The sequence below is a fragment of the Podarcis muralis genome, chromosome 12 (assembly GCF_964188315.1).
Source record: "Podarcis muralis chromosome 12, rPodMur119.hap1.1, whole genome shotgun sequence".
NCBI classification, from domain to species: domain Eukaryota; kingdom Metazoa; phylum Chordata; class Lepidosauria; order Squamata; family Lacertidae; genus Podarcis; species Podarcis muralis.
The window spans coordinates 2,784,546-2,803,865 of record NC_135666.1 but is presented as its reverse complement, the minus strand read 5'-3'; the positions used below and the strand labels follow the sequence as shown (position 1 = coordinate 2,803,865).

At 49.3% G+C, this 19,320-nt stretch overlaps 1 protein-coding gene across 1 annotated transcript in view; it reads right to left on the bottom strand.

The window, feature by feature from the left end:
* SSPO (SCO-spondin) overlaps positions 1 to 19,320 on the bottom strand; it is a 160,628-nt gene that overhangs the window by 62,397 nt on the left and 78,911 nt on the right. Inside the window, exons 55-67 of the mRNA XM_077916267.1 lie at positions 18,585 to 18,764; positions 16,993 to 17,115; positions 16,769 to 16,898; positions 13,488 to 13,613; positions 12,852 to 12,943; positions 11,847 to 12,026; positions 10,754 to 10,918; positions 8,534 to 8,786; positions 7,750 to 7,796; positions 6,537 to 6,707; positions 4,265 to 4,399; positions 1,687 to 1,832; positions 827 to 921 (exon numbers count right to left, since the gene is read on the bottom strand). Coding sequence (XP_077772393.1) covers positions 827 to 921; positions 1,687 to 1,832; positions 4,265 to 4,399; positions 6,537 to 6,707; positions 7,750 to 7,796; positions 8,534 to 8,786; positions 10,754 to 10,918; positions 11,847 to 12,026; positions 12,852 to 12,943; positions 13,488 to 13,613; positions 16,769 to 16,898; positions 16,993 to 17,115; positions 18,585 to 18,764 — 1,843 coding nt within the window. The remainder of the gene's footprint in view (positions 1 to 826; positions 922 to 1,686; positions 1,833 to 4,264; positions 4,400 to 6,536; positions 6,708 to 7,749; positions 7,797 to 8,533; positions 8,787 to 10,753; positions 10,919 to 11,846; positions 12,027 to 12,851; positions 12,944 to 13,487; positions 13,614 to 16,768; positions 16,899 to 16,992; positions 17,116 to 18,584; positions 18,765 to 19,320) is intronic.

Sequence of the window (19,320 nt, the reverse complement as noted above, 5' to 3'; positions counted from 1 at the left end):
CCTATATGTCTCTCCCCCCCAATAGATTTTATTAAAGTTTGAAAGAAAATATACAAAGGTCATTATCAAATATCTTTTTATCTAAGATAAAAAACTATAATTAAAATCACAAACCAAAAGGAAGAGAAGAAGAAAAGAGAGAGAACTTTCGATTCTGTGTCTCTCAGCTTCTTCAGTCCTCAAGCCCAGACATCATACGATCATTTTCTTTTTCACACAAAAAGTCTAGAAGAATTTCCCAAACTTAATACTGACAATGGTTTTTCTTTGATTGAACTCTTCCACTTTGCCATCCCAGCCAAGTCCGATAATTTTAACCACCGTTCCTCCATGCAAGGCAACAACGGATCTCGTGTATAGACAAGTCTCACTGCTAACAACCTATATTTCTATGCTTTGCTTTGCGGCATATTTTCTTTCTTTTTTAAAAATCATTTTTATTGATTTTCCAATAAAAACAGCCAATCAACATATCCACCACATCATAATCCAATTGAACACAAGAAACTAAAATTTTAAAAAAGACCAAATTGTAATCCAAATTGTAATTATTAATTTTTCGGGCTCCCCATAGCCTGGACCTCTGAAGCATATCTCCAAATCTTCAGTCCTGCCTCTTCTCATGCCACAAGAAGCCTTGTGGCATATTTTCTGACTCTAAATCTCTGCTGGGGTCCTCTCACAAAAAGAGTCCTTGCCCCAAACTTGGACCTTGGCACCCAGGAACTTCTCCTTCCTCTCTCTCTCTCTAGACATATTTGCGCCAGCAGCCAGAGCTGGCAGGAAGGGGCATGGCTGGGCAAGAAGCAGAGGAAGAGGCACTGACCAGTTTTCACAGCCTCTGGGTACCACTTCTCCCGGGCCGTACAGCATCCCTTCGAGGGCGCAGGGGCAGTCCTCCTCCGGCACGCAGAGATTGTTCTGTAAGCGGCAGAGAGGGAAGGGGGCAGCATTAGAGGCAGAGACACAACCCACCCTCCCCTCCTTCTGAAACCAGCCTCTCCCAAACGGGGGCCCTCTGGAAGTTTTGAATGACAAAACTTATTTTGTATACACAAAAAATGAATTATGCTGCCCGGTATGGGGAAGTTTTTAATGTTTGATGTTTTATTATGTTTTTATATGTACTGGAAGCCGCCCAGAGTGGCTGGGGAAACGCAGCCAGATGGACGAGGTATACATAATAACATTGTTAATTATTATTAATATGTACCTAATTAAAACATCTTGTGTTTTCCCCGCTGCCTGGGGGTGCTGCTGCTGGGAGTTGTGGCTCAGACCTTCCTGAGGGGCCCAGGTTGGGGAAGACTAATCTGCTATCAATCAATCAATCAAATCCAAATCTTACAAATTAATTTGGATTTGTGTGGGGTTTTTTGTATACTTGTTTTTGTGTTTTGTGTATTGTTCTTCTTCGTTTTTGTTGTTGTTGTGTGGAGAATACTAATAAAATTAATATATATATATTTTTAAAAATCAATCAATCAATCAATTATCCATCCTTCACCCTAAGGCCCCAACGCAGCATAACAGCATTAAAACACAATATTAAAAAGAGTGCAAGACAACTTGCGAACATAAAAATGAGGTGGGTCCAGATTAGGTGCCGCCACGGAGAAGGCCCTGCCCTGAGGGACGCCCTCCCCAGCCTCTGCATGGGAAGAATGGTGGGGAGCAGAGACTCACCAGCAAGAAGGTGCTGTTGGGGCAGTAGCAGCCAGCATGGCAGGTCTTGTTGGCGCTGTGCACTGCACTGAGCTCCGCGCAGGAAGCCGGTCCATCGGCACATTCCTGCCATACCTTCCCCTCCGGGCAGATGCCGGGCACCTCACCTGGGTGGGAAAGTGCAAGGCAGAAGTGGGTGGAGCATTTAGAGGGGGCAGGGGCCAGCTGGGGGGGTTAGCCTGGCGCTACTGAGGTCATTCCGCCGAAATGGATGCAGAGAACCGTGCCAGGAGTTTCTGTGCACTCAGTGGAATGGGGGAGTCATCACACCTTTCAGATTTATCCATTTATCCCTTTTCTTCATTTATACACTGCTCGATTGCAAATGCAGCCTCTGAAGCAGTTTGCAGAAAAAAATATTACATGATAAAATAATCAATAAGAAAAAAACGACAATTTAAGGCTTTTGTAAGAATAGACACGGGTGGCGCTGTGGGTAAAACCTCAGCGCCTAGGACATGCCGATCGTATGGTCGGGGGTTCGAATCCCCGCGGCGAGGTGAGCTCCCGTCGTTCGGTCCCAGCTCCTGCCAACCTAGCAGTTCGAAAGCACTCTTAAGTGCAAGTAGATAAATAGGTACTGCTCTGGTGGGAAGGTAAACGGCGTTTCCGTGTGCTGCGCTGGTGCTGGCTCGCCAGCTGCAGCTTCGTCACGCTGGCCACGTGACCCGGAAGTGTCTTCGGATGCGCCGGCTCACGGCCTCTAGAGCGAGATGAGCACGCAACCCTAGAGTCGGACACGACTGGCCTGTACAGGCAGGGGCACCTTTACCTTTAAGAACAGACCTAAAAACAGATTGAAACTTGCACCTGCTTTCTAAGCAGCTTGTCCAAACAAGAATGTTTTTAACAGGTGCTGAAAAGAAAACAGTGAAGGCTCCTGCCTGGTGTCAAGAGGCAGGGAGTTCCAAAGGGTCGGTGGTACCCCAACAAAAGACTGAGTACTTACAGAAGCAGAATGGGTATTGCGTGGCACCTGCAATGGTGCCCATTCTGCTGAATGGGCATATATGGGGTTAGCCGATCGTGCGGGTAAACTGGTCCCAGGTAGCCTCCCCCTTCCAATTCACAAGTCAGAAAACAGACATCTTGTGGGGGTGTCAAACCACAGGAACACCAAGCAGGCAGCGGGGGGCTGTGTCCTCTGCCCTCCCTCCCTCGCTAAAGAGGCAGGGTATTTCTGAACGCAGAGGCTGCTGCCTTTGGTTAGAAAACAGGCCATAAGATCAGCGACACCAAAAAATTTTCGGGGAACTGCCTCCCTGGTTCCCATCAGCTCATCCCCAGCACCCCCTGCCCCCCCCAAAGCATTACTCAGAATAGCTGTTTGCACAACCCACCAAAGGAGATGGTAACGCAATCAAACTCAAGACAGGAGCAGTGAATTGCACATTTGTTCCAAACCCAAACAAAGCTATTCAGCTTAATTAATTCTGCAAAACTGGCGCACTCGATACCAGCTTTTCCAAGTCTGATAGTCATTGGCACCCCAAACGTTCCCCTTCCTTCCCAATTCTGCCACCAGTAAGCCCCTGTGGGAATGTTCAGGGAGGCAGGAGAGGATATATTGTTTACTAATATCCTTCCCAACTTGCACTAGCAAGTTCCTTTACTTAGCAGAGTTTCACATTCCCCTTTTAAACACACAGCGGATAACTGGTTGCAGGCTTGTGTAAAGGTAAAGGTAAAGGTAAAGGGACCCTGACCATTAGGTCCAGTCGTGACCGACTTTGGGGTTGCGGCGCTCATCTCACTTTACTGGCTGAGGGAGCCAGTGTACAGCTTCCGGGTCATGTGGCCAGCAGGACTAAGCCGCTTCTGGTGAACCAGATCAGCGCACGGAAACGCTGTTTACCTTCCCGCCGGAGTGGTACCTATTTATCTACTAGCACTTTGACGTGCTTTCAAACTGCTAGGTTGGCAGGAGCAGGGACCGAGCAACGGGCGCTTACCCCATCGCGGGGATTCGAACCGCCGACCTTCCGATCGGCAAGTCTTAGGCTCTGTTTTAACCCACAGCGCCACCCGCGTCCCTAGGCTTGTGTAAGCCTCTCACTATTAGGTTCCTGGGAAGTTCCCTTATATCCCTCTTAAAAGAATAAAGACACGGCAATCTTATTTAAAGTCAATAAAAGAAGTTTACTCACATCTTCAGTTCACAGTTGGATCCCTGAAGGCAGACGTAGTTACAAAGTATATACATGTGGATCTATCCCATATGGGGATAACCTGCTCCAACGACGGAGGAAGTCAAAGAGAGAGAGTGTGGCAGCATGCCTTATCCTTTTGTTACCTGGACAGGTAAGGTCACGCCCACCTCTAGTCACATGCAAAAGGAAGGATGTTCCAGCTCAGGAGGAAACAGGAAGTTTTCGACTGGCTGGACCAAACATCCCCTTATATGTCCACTCCAGGAAAACAAGGAATGTTGTCTTTGACTGCTCCCAGTGGATTACATCTGACAGCACCGCCCCCCACTTTGGGGATCATAACAGCCTTTCTGTCTCACCCAGAACCGAGATGGGTCCACCGGACTCACCTGTGCAGGGGGGAAGGTGGCAGGTGGCAAATTCGATCCGGCGTAAGACGGTCAGGCTGGCCCTTGTGCGATTCCGGTATCCGCCTCCGCACGGCACAGAGCACTCAGACCAGGGCCCCCACTCCATGCCAGAAGCTGGGAAGGGGGGTGGGAACAGAGGAGAAGGAATAATAATAATAATTTATTATTTATACCCCGCCCATCTGGCTGGGTTTCCCCAAAGTTTCCCCAAAGCTGGCGGCTTCCAACAAAGATGAAAAGTACATTAAAATGTCACACATTAAAAATTTCCCTGAACATGGCTGCTTTCAGGTGTCTTCTAAATGTCAGGTAGTTGTTTATCTCTTTGACATCTGGTGGGAGGGCGTTCCACAGGGCAGGCGCCACCACCAAGAAGGCCCTCTTCCTGGTTCCCTGTAGCTTTGCTTCTCGCAGTGAGGGAACTGCCAGAAGGCCCTCGGAGCTGGACCTCAGGGTCCAGGCAGAACGATGGGGGTGGAGATGCTCCTTCAGATATACTGGACCGAGGCAATTTAGGGCTTTAAAGGTCAGCACCAAAACTTTGAATTGTGCTTGGAAACGTACTGGGAGCCAATGTAGGTCTTTCAAGACCGGTGTTATGTGGTCTCGGCAGCCGCGCCCAGTCTAGCTGCCGCATTCTGGATTAGTTGTAGTTTCCGGGTCACCTTCAAAGGTAGCCCCACATAGAGCGAATTGCAGTAGTCCAAGCGGGAGATAACTAGAGCATGCACCACTCTGGCCAGACAGTCCGCGGGCAGGGAGGGTCTCATCCTGCGTACCAGGTGGAGCTGGCAGACAGCTGCCCTGGACACAGAACTGACCTGTGCCTCCATGGACAGCTGCGAGTCCAAAATGACTCCCAGGCTACGCACCTGGTCCTTCAGGGGCACAGTTACCCCATTCAGGACCAGGGAGTCCTCCACACCAGCCCGCCCCCTGTCCCCCAAGAACAGTACTTCTGTCTAGTCAGGATTCAACCTCAATCCATTAGCCGCCACCCAGGAGGGCACAATGAGAAGCCCCAGAGGAAGGACAGAAATGGGGGAGAGACTCTGTGTTGACCACCAGGCTATTCCCACATGCCTTGCCCCACCCTCTAGCCCCTGTGAAGGGGGGAGAGGAGCTGTTTGCCATTGGTGGGGGGTGGGATTGCTGCCCCACCTTTGGCCCAATGAACCTTCAGGAGGGAGTTGCTGCATGGGCACCATGTGTCTGTACATTTTAATGTGCTGAAAGGAGCGCAAGATTACGAGTCATGCAGGATGTAGAGAGAGTGTGCATGAACTTAACAGTGCTAAGTTTGTTTTTTGGTCACTATTTTGTTAATGCTTTCAGATACTGTTTTATAGATTATAAATGCTGATTTTTTTAATCATATGGTATGACTTCAGCTTATTTTCCACTTGCTGCTTTGTCAACAGTCTGCTGCAAATTGTCATTGTTAATTGCAGTAGTACCTTGGTTCTCAAACTTAAGCAGTTTTGGAAGTCCATTCCAAAACCAAAGCGTTCCAAAACCAAGGTGGATTAATCTGTTCCAGACTTCTAAAAACAACCCCTAAAACAGCAATTTAACCTGAATTTTACTACGTAACAAGACCATTGATCCATAGAATGAAAGCAATAATCAATCCACTGTACTATAAAATAAAGATAGTATTGTAGAAGATAAAAATTAAAATTACTTTTTTTTCCTTATCTGCACTGATGATAGTCAATGTTTGTATGGGGGGGCTTTTATCCATTTCCGCAGTCACACAATCAGTAGCTGAACTGGGTTCCACACAGTCACAAAACCAAATTAAGCGAGAGAGCCTCAAAAACAAAAACACAAACTAAATAGCAAAAACAAAAGCACCAAACGTAATCCATTCCGGAAGTCCGTTTGACTTCCGAAATGTTTGAAAACCAAGGCGCAGCTTCTGATTGGCGCAGGCGCCCCGGAAACAATAGCTGACAGCCGCATCAGATGGTCGGCTTCCGAAAACTGGAACACTTACTTCCAAGGTGTTTGAGAACCAAGGTACCACTGTATTCTATAGGATTTCTACTGTATTTGTGATGTTCTGTTCTGTTCTATTTATGGTTTGTAAGCCCCTTTGGGATTCATTCGAATGAAAAGGGGTCTGGAAATGTAATGAATCAAATCAGCTGCGGCCACCCTCTTTTCATTGTGCTCCTCTGCTCCCTTTCCTGCCCACCCCTCTGACCCCCTCCCCTCTCCTTGAACCCCCCTCCCCGCTCTCTCTTACCCTGGCAAGGCTGCAGGCTGCAGAACTCAATCTCCACGTTGGGTCCCTGGCAGGGCTGTCCTCCGTCGGAGGCAGGGGGCTGGGAGCTGGAGCGGAAGCGGCGCCGAGTGCCCACATTGCAGCTGCGGCTGCAGGAGCCCCAGGCCGTCCAGTCGCTCCAGGCGCAGTCGGCTGCAGAGAGGGAGGCCAGCTCAGGGCAGGGGGAATCTCTTTCCGGGCACCTTTCCCAGATATTATTTGTATTATTACATTTATTATATAAAATAAATTAAAATAAAACCAGCCGCTGATGGAAATCAAGCCCATTCAAGATATGGCATTCAGAGACCCAAGTTATTTTTCATTTGTGTGTTTTCAAGGTCAGTTTTCCAAAAGCATGTAAGAAACATAACAAGGACTTAATTCTCAAATTACTTTTTAAAAAATGGAAAAAGAAATAATGCCGACAAAATAAGAATGGCAAGACAAATTATTTGATTATACTGAACTGGCTAAATTGAAAGAGACAATTAAGGGTCAGGCCAAGCAAAAATTCCCAAAAGAATGGGGAAAATATGGAATTGAATTTTATTATTTTGGTCACAGACCAGTTCCAGCCCACATACAATATCAAAGAAGTCATAAAACACAACAGGGATAAATTTGAATTTTCAATTAGGTATAACAGGGGCAATACAGATATAGCAACAGTTTAAAAATATATAAATTAAAACTTAGTCACTAACATATAACCTAAAATTATCATTTAAAACCTTAATCATTATGATAGCACAGCTTGTGAAAAATATAGAGAATACCTTTAAAAGCAGTGCCCCCAAATTAATACTTAGACTTGTTTTGATTAACTTCTGCAGGATAATTTATGGTACTTGAGTTAAAAATGGTAATAGAAAGGGGTAATAACAAACTAAGAAGGAGACAGTTTACCAAAAACGAAAAGAGAACCATGTAGAGGATGAAGGAAGTCAATTGGAAGAAAAGAAGAAATGAAATATGGTGCATATATATCGTTAACTATCTGTTTTGTATAAATTTTGGTACGTTGGTAGATGACCCCTGGGGTCCCTTCCAACTCTGCAATTCTTCGGTGGTATGTTTCTAAGTCCTTCTCCACTTCTCTACCCTGGAGAACTGCCACCTGTCTGTGTGAGCCATCCTGGGCTAGAGCGATGAATACTCTGACCTAGTAGGAAAGGCAGTCGTCTCTGTTTACCTGGGCAGGGCTCCGTGGTACATGACATCTCTCCATCTTTGCAGGTGCTGGAAAAGGAAAAGGGGCACATTATGTCACTGAGTAGATGTCTTATGAGTTGCCTCAATGGGGAAATGCAAGATGAAAATCATTTAGAATGCTTTGCACTCGGAAGAGCAGGGCGGATCGAGGCCCGGAGGGTAGGGACTTTATCTTCTTTCCATCTCTGGGCCAGTAACATCTGCGCAGCCTTGGTCGCTATCAGAGAAGGCAGGTGGATCAAGTTGATAGACTATGCCGAAATGGCTAAAATAACCGGAAGAATCAGAAATCAGAAAGGTGAAAAGCTTAATAAGGAATGGGGGAGGGGGAATTTATAACTTATCTTAAAGACCATTGTAAACAGTTAAAATCCTTGGAATCTAGTTTTTATGTCGTACATGGGATACGTGACTGTGAAATGTCAATCTGAAATACTAAATAAATTAATTTCTGGAGAAAAAAAAGAGGTCTGGAGGTTAGCAACACGAGAACGGGGCCTTTTCTGCAGTGGCTCCCAGTTTGTGGAAGGCTCTCCCCAGTTAGTCTCGCCTGGCACCTTCCGTATACACCTTTAGGCTTCTGGCGAAATAAATATATAACTTGGGGATCACTTAAGAAGGAAGTGTTTTATAGATGCATATAATCACAAATTGTGGTGTGTGTGTGTGTAGGAATACAGGTTTTCATAAGGGGGGGTCTCCTGGGAGTGGGAATAAATAAAAAGAAGGAAAAAGAAGGAGAAGAAATGCAATATATTCATCACCAGTTGTTGCAGGAGTCCAGGAGGGCGACGTCCCCCGGCTGGTAGAGCTCCCCCTGGTGGTAGCAAGGGCACTCTCTGAGCGGCAGGCAGGTGTCGTTGTGCAGGAAGAGCCCCCCGGGGCAGGAGCAGCCCTCATGGCAGCGGGAGGCACACTCCACACGGGAGCCTTGGTCCAGGCAGAGGCGGGGGCAGGCGCCCCCCTTCCGCTCGCACTCCTCGGCCGTCTGGTACACCAGGTTCCCCGGGCAGAGCGCTGTGCAGGGTTTGGGGGGACGACAAAGGGAGAGGCATTCGGTGAGAGAGGTGGGGGGCACAGAGGTGCAGCAGGATGGGGGGGCTGGAGAGGAAGTGTCTGTCAGGTGTGTGTGCAGGAGCCAGGCCCTGTGACCTTTGCAGGACTGGGGCCTTCCTAAGTTTGTTCTGAAGAGGCAAGGCGCGGCCACACAGGTGAGGCCGATTGGTAACTCACTGCACCTGGTGGCAAGAGCTGGGAAAGGGATATAAGGTCAGCATTACCCTTCGGCTCTTTGCCACAGCAACACGCTCCCTGCCTTGCGGTGTTGGCTCCTTGACTCCTTGCTTCCTGACCCTCGGACCCTTGACTTCATGACTCCTTGCTTCTTGATCCTCAGACCCTTGACTCTCGGCCCTCTGACCCTCTGACTTTTGGCTTTCTGACTCCTGGCTTCTGGACTCCTGTTTCTTGACCCTCGGACCCTCAGACCCCTGACTCCTTGCTTCCTGACCCTCGGACCCTTGACTTCATGACTCCTTGTTTCTTGACCCTCGAACCCTTGACTTTGTGACTCCTTGCTTCCTGACCCTCGGACCCTCAGACTTCGTGACTCCTTGCTTCCTGACCCTCAGACCCTTGACTTCATGACTCCTTGCTTCCTGACCCTCGGACCCTTGACTTAATGACTCCTTGTTTCTTGACCCTTGGACCCTTGACTTCGTGACTCCTTGCTTCCTGACCCTCGGACCCTTGACTTCGTGACTCCTTGCTTCCTGACCCTTGGACCCTTGACTTCGTGACTCCTTGCTTCCTGACCCTCGGACCCTTGACTTCGTGACTCCTTGTTTCTTGACCCTCGGACCCTTGACTTCTTGACTCCTTGCTTCCTGACCCTCGGACCCTTGACTTCATGACTCCTTGCTTCTTGATCCTCAGACCCTTGACTCTCGGCCCTCTGACCCTCTGACTTTTGGCTTTCTGACTCCTGGCTTCTGGACTCCTGTTTCTTGACCCTCGGACCCTCAGACCCCTGACTCCTTGCTTCCTGACCCTCGGACCCTTGACTTCATGACTCCTTGTTTCTTGACCCTCGAACCCTTGACTTTGTGACTCCTTGCTTCCTGACCCTCGGACCCTCAGACTTCGTGACTCCTTGCTTCCTGACCCTCAGACCCTTGACTTCATGACTCCTTGCTTCCTGACCCTCGGACCCTTGACTTAATGACTCCTTGTTTCTTGACCCTCGGACCCTTGACTTCGTGACTCCTTGCTTCCTGACCCTCGGACCCTTGACTTCGTGACTCCTTGCTTCCTGACCCTCGGACCCTTGTCTTGACTCCCGGCCCTCTGACCCTCTGACTTTTGGCTTTCTGACTCCTGGCTTCTGGACCCCCGTTCCTGCTCCCACCCCGCCATCTTGCCCCCAGTCCTGACATCCCCAGCCGGGACTTCGATGGCCTGTGAACCGGCCTGTGACAGTGTCAGGGAATGGTCTGAAGATGAGGTCCAGACCAGCTTCTCTCTGATGGAGAGCTGGAGGGGGAAGGGTCGCCCCGCCTTTGTCTTCCGCGTGTTCAGAAGCAGAGAGAGAAACAGGAGATGGACAGCTTAGGGAGGAGTTGCCCAGTTATGAGATAAGGACAACAGAACCAGAAGGGAGGGGGCAGCTAGTTGAGATGTCATTCGAGAGCGTGGCGGACACCCCCTCACCATGGACTCGGAGGTCCAAACGTATCAGAGAGCAAAGGAGTCAGAGAGAGGGGGGGCCTTCCCATGGGCGCCTGAAATGCTGCGGAAGCCGGAAGGAAGATTAGACTAGCCAATTGCCCTCCTTGCGGAGAGCTGTGTATTTGTGCTCGCAACATAGCGCTGTAATAAAAGAACCACAAATCTATCAACTGCTTGTTAATTCTTATCTGCAAAGCTACCGAAGGGAGGGGAAGGCTCTCCACGCCTGACCGGGACCCCATATCCCAAATGTGTACCTTTGCAGGGCTGGGTGTTGCAATCGCGGGTCTGGATGAGGGGTCCGGAGCACTCTGGGCCCCCGTGGGCTGGCTTGGAGCAGGTGCGGTTGCGGGTCTGGACCCCGGAGTCGCAAGGGGCCGAGCACTGGGACCAGGAGGTCCATGGGGTCCAGATGCCTTCCACTGAGGAGGAGGGAGGGAGGGAAGAAGGAACAAACGATGATAAGGAGTTGGTCTGCCTGCTGAGGGCCTGAAGGACCCTGCCCTTCCCTCTTTCCGCCCGGCTTGACAGGCTTCACAAAGACCGCAACTACTTTTAAATTGTTTTTTTATTTTTATCTGTGTTGTTTTAAATGGGATCATCTTGGCTGTGAGCCCTGGAAGACCTGCACCCTGCCTTGCCGGCCCTTTCCCATCTGGCCTGGGAGAGTGGAGAGCGGACTGACTCCAGCTACAGAAGCTGAAGCTGTTGAACAGATTCTGGGGCTGGAGTATTAATTTATAGGGGGCACTGAGACAGCTTGTTGTTGTTATCAATATCATTGTTGCATTTTTAGTTTTAGCTCTTACGATTTGCGTGGAAATTGTTTCCATTGGGTTGTGTACTTTTTGAGGTGTTTTATTTATTGTTTATGACCTCTGTTATGTTTGCAATTATGTAAATCTTGTCGTGTTGTAAGCCGCCTTGAGCACAGTTTCAGCTATGGAAAGGCGGTATACAAAAAAAATGATGATGATGATGATGGTCTCTCCTTTAGCTGTGATCCTTGCATTGGAGGCTGTTGAACTCGATGACCCCCGGGGTAACTTTACAATTCTGTTTCTCTATCCTAGAATCATAGAGCTGGAAGGGTCCCTCAGCAGTCATCTATCCCAACCCCCCTGCAATGCAGGAATGCTCTTTCGACTTGCCACTGCACCGGGGAAGAACCTGAGGGCCCTTCCTGTACGGCGGCCACCTTTCGGGTAAGATCAGCCAAACCTCGGACCCCAAAGGGTGCAATTCCCCAACCTGGTGCCCTTTGGATGTTTCAGACTGCAAACTCCCATCAACCCCAAACCCAGAGGGGGGGCTCAGCGCTGCCCCCCTCCTTCTGCCCCCTCCTCTCACCTGGGCAGGGGGGCGTGTCACAAAGCTCCTCCTGCTCCGTCTCCCCACTGCAGGTGGCGGCGTCCGTGGTGCCATTGCAGTCCCGGAACCGCTTCCTGACGCCCACCACGTCCGTGGCGTAGTAGCAGGTTTTTGAGCAGGGGGACCAGGGCGTCCATTCGCTCCAGGCGAAGGTGATCTCTGGGGAGGGACAGGAGAAAAAGTGTGGGGCACAGGAAGCCTTGGGGTTGGGGGTCACGGGGTCCCCTTCCAGGAGAAGTGAGGGCTCTAGTCTACTGGCAGGCGGAATAATGAGGAACTTAAAAACACAATCAAGGTATCATTTAAAAAAACAAAACCTGGAGGCTTTTCTCCAGGGGATTTTGGGCCCAGACATACCAAAAAATGCAAAGGAAATATTCTAGTATGTGACAGTAGCAGCAAGAATACTGATCGCAATGAATTGGAAGGGAGAGGAAATCCCAACAAAGCTGGAGTGACAAAGTTGGAGTACGCCAAACTGGCAAAAGTGACAGAAAAACCTTTATTCGAAAACGAGACATGTACAGAAAACCCCGTGAGGATTATTGCAGTAATATATTGTCAGTGGCAGCATTTGAATGACTTCTCTATTAGGATAAATAAATATAAGAGAATATAATCTTGACAAATATTAGTAAAAAGAAAACCGAGATTAACTGTGTATCAGATAAGTAATATTGTAAATACATGGGGTGGTGGGAAGTCGTAGGAATTTTTTTTAAGAAGAATGTATGGTGATATGAATTAGCAAACATTGATATTTTCGTGTATTCTCAATCGGTTGTTTCATACATTTGTTTGTTGTGCTTTTTTGAATATCAATAAAGCATTATATTAAAAAAAGAGTGCAAAACCACTCCCTGAACAAAAGACTGGCTTGAGAGCTGACGCAGAGGAGTGGAGCCTTCTCCTCCAGCCTCCCAAGGCATCGGATTTACTTATTTGATGGAAGTGACACACCTCTCCCTTGTCGGGAGCCCTTACCTGAGATGCAGACAGTGTGGCATTCGCGGACCTCCTGGGCATCGCCTTGGCACGGGGCACCGCCATTGGCAGCGGCCGGGTTGGAGGGAGACCTGCAAAAGAGGCAGGGTGGTCCGTAAGTTGGGGACGGGGAAGAGAGGGGTGGGTGGCCAGCCAAAAGGGAACTGAGTGCAGCTTTGCCTCTGCACTGTTAGGATATAGTTCCGTTCCACCTTAAAAGGAACAGGCACGACTGTTGTGTGTCACATGCCTGTTTACTTCCAGCACTTGCTGGGGACTTCCATTTGTATATCGCTTTTGCTTTTAGCTGTTTTGCTGGAGACGAAGGGAAGCAGACATGTTTTCCTTAGTTCCGGAACTATGCTGAATAAATGCTGTAAATATGCTTACACATTTCTCTGTCTGCCACTTCTGATGTGAGAAGATTTATTCACTCTGCTGACAGAGCTTGCATGGGTCTCTAAACGTATCTGAGGCTCGTGTTGCTGATTGATGTTGTTCCAAGAGAGACCGGTGATTGTCCGGCTGCCGGCCGGTGGCTTGAGCCAGCTGGGGGCCTGCCGGAATGCCCCCCGTGTCCCCGGCAGTATCCCAACAGCCACATCCTGCCCACAGGTGGACGCTGCTCTCCTTCACCTGAATCTCTGCTGCATGCCGACCCCGCAGCTCCTTCCGCAACGGCTCCACGGAGACCAAGCCGACCAGCCGCACTTCACGGGGCAGGAAACTGAGTCACAGGTCACGGCGCCTTCCAGGCAGACGCTGGTGGTGGGAGCGGGAAGGAGGCGGAGGACAAAAGCTCGTCAGGACTGAATCTGGACCCCATAACCACCACCACCCCAAAAGGGGGGGACCTGTGACCCTCCCATCAGCCCCAGGGGCAAAGGCAGAGATTGGGAACCTTTCATATCTTGAGGGCCACATTCTCTTTTTTAATACACAAAATTTATTTATTTGGTTTTTCAAATATTGTACAGAGATATATCACACATAAATAATAAAAACAAGATTCACAGGAATCTCCTGGACTTCCACCCTCCCCTTTGTGGGTCCTATTATTCATCCTTTCCTCCTGCATCTTTTATGATACAGTGGCACCTTGGTTCTCAAATGCCTTGGTACTCATACATCTTGGAACCAAAAGGCTGCAAACCTGAAAGTAAGTGTTCCAGTTTGCGAACTTTTTTCAGAAGCCAAACATGCTCCATTTTGAGTATTATGCTTCTGATTTGAGAGTTACGCTGAGGTCTGTCTGTTTTTGCTATTTATTTTGCATTTTTGTTTTGTTTTTGTGACTGTGGAAGCCAGTTGAGCTACTGATTGATTGATTGATTGATTGATTGATTGATTGATTGATTGTGTGTGTGTGTGACTGCAGTACATTGTTTATTGCTTTCATTTAATGGATCAATGGCTTCATTAGATAGTAAAATTCATGTTAAATTGCTGTTTTAGGGGTTGTTTTTAAAAGTCTGTAATGGATTAATCCGTTTTGCATTACTTTCTATGGAAAAGCATGCCTTGGTTTTGGAATGCTTTGGTTTTGGAACAGACGTCCAGAATGGATTGAGAACCAAGGTACCAGTATAATCCAAAACCTTTGCCTCTTCTGTTATGTCCAGAATTGAACATTAAACTATAAGCCTCAGCACCTAGGACTTGCCGATCGAAAGGTCGGCGGTTCGAATCCCTGCGGTGGGGTGCGCTCCCGCTGCTCGGTCCCAGCGCCTGCCAACCTAGCAGTTCGAAAGCACCTTCGGGTGCAAGTAGATAAATAGGGACCGCTTACCAGCGGGAAGGTAAACGGTGTTCCGTGTGCTGCCCTGGCTTGCCAGAGCAGCGATGTCATGCTGGCCACGTGACCCGGAAGTGTCTGCGGACAGCGCTGGCCCCCGGCCTATAGAGTGAGATGAGCGCACAACCCTAGAGTCTGGCAAGACTGGCCCGTACGGGCAGGGGTACCTTTACCTTTAATATTCCAATCCTACTAACTATTTTAACTGTTTACAATGGTCTTTAAGGTAAGTTATAAATGTTCCCCACTCCTTGTTAAAATTTTGGTCCTGCTGATTTCTGACTCTTCCGGTCATTTTAGCCATTTCAGCATAGTCCATTCACTTCACCTGCCATTCTTCTCTGGTGGGAGGGCCACATTCTTTTCTGGGCGGCCTCCCAAGGGTTAGCCTCTAGGCAGCTGGCCACAGGTCTGGGTGCAATGGAGCAGTTTCTGAAAGAATGGGACCCTCAGCTACTCAGGCATAGATACCCTCCCTGGCGGGTTATGGGCCCACAACCCGAGACTTCTCCCGCGCAGAAGTCGTCATTGCTCTTCCCTTTTCATGCCCCTCCTGGCGCTAGGAGGTAGTGGAGCAGGTGAAGGTGGGCAGTCTACTGACTTGTCCCTCGCCTGAACCATTCCTTCTTCCTCTGCCCAATCCTGTGTGCCTTCCTCCGCCTCAGACTGCCTGACTCTCGCTCCTCTTCAGTGTCAGGGTCTGGACTGAGGGGGAATGGTGGAGACCCCCCCTCCTCCTGCACTTCCCAGAAAAGGGGGAGACTGTATAGATTTAGAACAGTGGTTTGCAGAAGGTCACAGTTCAGAGGCTGCAGAGGGGAGAAGCTGGGAAATATTGGGAGACGAGCAGGAAGAAGTCAAAGAAGCCCCAGGGGAGAGACAGCAGAAAGACTCAGTGTCTTTAGAAAACATGCCAGACCCCCCCTCCCAGAACCCGGCAGGCATCAAAAGTAGGAGAACAGAAAGCTCAGAGGCAGAAAGCACAGATCAGCCAATGTAGGGATGGCGAATAATAGGAGAGACGGAGGGGGTGGGACTTTACTCAGAGCAACGCCATTATCCAAGAGACAGCACTTCCACATCTCTCTGTGAATATTGAATAAAAGACCTTGGTGAGAGCTTCTTGTCTTTCCATTACTGGCAGCCTGCCGTGAGGGAGGGGGGTCAGATTCCCTGAATTGCCTGACACTCAGATTTCTGCCTTGTGGGTGGCGGGGCTCCCGGTGGAGTACAGGGAGAGCCAGTGTGTGTAATCTGGGGAACCGGGTTCGCGTCTCCACTCCTCCACATGCAGCTGCTGGGTGACCTTGGGCCAGTCACACTTCTTTGAAGTCTCTCAGCCCCACTCACCTCACAGAGTGTTTGTTGTGGGGGAGGAAGGGAAAGGAGAATGTTAGCCGCTTTGAGACGCCTTAAAGGGAGTGAAAGGCGGGATATCAAATCGAAACTCTTCTTCAGGGTCAGGTTTAAGGTGCTGGTTTTGACCTTTAAAGCCCTATGCAGCCTAGGACCCACGTTCCTACGGGACCGCCTCTCCTGGTATGCCTCGCGGAGGACCTTAAGGTCCACAAATGACAACACTTTGGAGGTCCCAGGTCGCAAGGTGGTTAGATTGGTCTCAACTAGGGCCAGGGCCTTTTCAGTACTGGCCCCGACTTGGTGGAACGCTCTGTCACAAGAGACTAGGGCCCTGCGGGACTTGACATCTTTCCGCAGGGCCTGCAAGACAGAGCTGTTCCGCCTGGCCTTTGGTTTGGACTCAGTCTGACCCTTATGTTTCCCTCCCCTTATGGTCTTGATTTATCGGCTACTTTAAAATGAGGCTGCATTTTAAATTGCATTTTAACCTGTATTTTAAATTGTTTTTCCCCCCTTCTCATTATGTTTTTACTGTAATTTTATTGGTGCTAGCCGCCCTGAGCCTGGCTCTGGCTGGGGAGGGTGGGATATTAATTATTATTATTATTATTATTATTATTATTATTATTATTATTATTATTAATTGCTGGTCCCCTCTCCTGGGTTGATCCCCTGGTTGCCTGACTGTACCCTGCGCTCTTCGGAGCCCTGCCAGAGGAGGAGGAGAAGGGTGGGGCACCAGAGGGACCCCGTCCCGGCTCACCACTGGCTGCAGTTGTCCCTCAGGAACATCTCCCCCGGGAGGCGGCGCTCGTGGTCGAAGAAGCAGTGGCACTGGCTGACGTTCACGCAGCCCCCGTCCTGCAGGAAGAGCCCCGGGGGGCAGCGGCAGCCTGGGAGGGGAGACAGAGGGGGCTGAAGGTCAGAGCAGAGGGCAGGGATAGAGGGAGCCCCTTTTCTAGGCTAGGAAAGGGACCCCATGCTCACCCTCCACGCAGCTGCTGGGGCAACTTGTCTTCAGGCTCAGCTGGCGGCACGTTTGGGGACACGGAGCCACGAGGCCTCGCTCGCAGTGCCCGGCTTGCACGTAGACCATGTCTGGCCCGCAGTCTGCAGAGGAAACAGACAAGGGGAGGGGGTCAGGTTGTGGGAGAAGGGAAGTGAAGTCTAGTGGGTGGAGGGGATTTTCAGGGTGTTTATACGCTGCACCTTTAAACATTTGGGGGGGGGGAGTATAAAAAAGTGATGTGCCAGTGCAAAATGGCTGCCAAAAAAAGGCAGCAAATAAGGTGGCAGTACTCCGTACAAGTGAGGAGAGATAGTGTGGCACAGTGGTTACAGCGCCAGACGAGAACCTGGGAGAGACCAGGGTTCAAATTCTCCCATGAAGTTCGCTGGGTGCGTCCTTTGGGCCAGTCACTGTCCCTCAGACTAGCCTAGCTCACAGGGTTGTTGTGGGGATTAAAGGAGGGGGGGGGGGAGAACAATGGTCTCCTTGGAGGGGGAAATGGGATATAAATGAATACGTAAATAAGAGACAAATAACTGAAGAAGCATTAAAGCCACAGTCATAAACCAAAATACTAAAAAAAATGTACATCCATCTATATTCATATCAAGCAAGGATTAATTCTACTCACTTCTCTACATGATGAGCATGACTAATAATAATAATAATAATAATAATAATAATAGCAAATAAAGCCTTGCTTTTAAAGCACATTTGAAGCACAATCTTTCCCTCAAAGAATTCTGGGAAATGTAGTTTTACCCCAAAGAGTTACAATTCCCAGCAGCCCTTAACAGTGCCCAGAATTCTTTGAAGGGGGAGAAATGTGCTTTAAAAAGAGTCTAGTAGTGTGTATTGAGCCTCCGAATCCAAAGATTATGAAGTGGGGCTGCAGTTGATCTGAGGAAACGCCTCCTGGCTGACCTAACCTTTAAAGCTGATCTCCCCCCAGCCCCTTGGCCCCTGTGTTCGAAGGCGACAATATGGAGACCCCAAAACCGACAGCACAACCCAGAAGTCACTTCCACTCCCCTGTGCAAGCTCCATTGAAGTGAATGGTACTTGAGCTTGTGCAACTTCCATTCATTTCAAGGAGGCGAGCCCAGGTAAATATTCCCACTGGACTTATAAGCTTCTTTTATCACCAGCACCTTTGTAATTCACAAGGCAAACCAGAAGCGCCTATAGCTCCTGCCTGTCTGCCCCTTCTGGAAGTCCAAGGATCCTTCGGTTTGTAACTCAAGGGTTAATTTGGTAACTCAGAAGGAGTTGCTTAGCAACCAGGCAGAGTGGCATGATCTCGAGTGAGGCGGCACAGGGCCCTGATTGGCTGTGAGTTTCTGAAGGAGTTTTTCCTCTGTATGTTTGGTTGAAGGCCTCTCTGGTATGTACAAGGCCAGATGTAAAGAAAGACAAAAGTTATTTTCTCCCCAAATTGTTCACTGTTTTTGTTTGGTTTCCCAATGTTCCTGACATCCCCCAGGCTCATCCCTCCCCCATCTTAGGCTCCATCAACGGCCCCCCTTTCCTTTCTGACCCTCCCTGTCTCTCAACTGCACCCAGCACTTACCCCGGGCATCTCCGCAGGGCTGCTGGTTGCAAGTCTCCATCTGCACAGCGTCCCCCGGGCAAGGCTGCCCCCCGTTCTTGGGTGGGGGGTCGGCGCAGGTCCTGGTGCGGCTCCGCACGCCGCCACGGCACTCGGCGTCACAGTCCGACCATTCGCCCCAGGATGCCCAGGCGCCATTAACTGGGCAGAGAGAGAGAGCCACGCGACTGAGCTCCAGCCTCTTCGTCATGCGACCACAGAATATTCTACACTTGGACTTGGGCCCCTGTATCTGAAGGCAGTATTTTGTCATGCCAACCTTCCCGTGCCTTTTTTGAATTAATAACGGGGAGCCGGTTTAAATGATTTCATTGACTATGAATGGAAGATGTGTTTTTATGAGTCTGGAAAAATGAACGTTTTAAGCAAAATGCTGCATGTGAAGCCTGCAAGCTCTTCGCTTTATCCCACCTCACAAGGCCTTCTCGGTGGTGGTGCCTGCCCTGTGGAACGCCCTCCCAGCAGAAGTCAAGGCAAGAAACAACTATTTTACTTTTAGAAGACAACTGAAGGTGGCCCTGTTTAGGGAAGTTTTCTAATATCTGACACTGTATTGTTTTTAATATTTGGTTGGAAGCCACCCCGAGTGGCTGGGGAAACCCAGCCAGATGGGCGGGGTATAAATAATAATAATAATAATAATAATAATAAGGCACAGGTGACGCATAATACCTGTTCTGCATTTGCAAGAACTTGA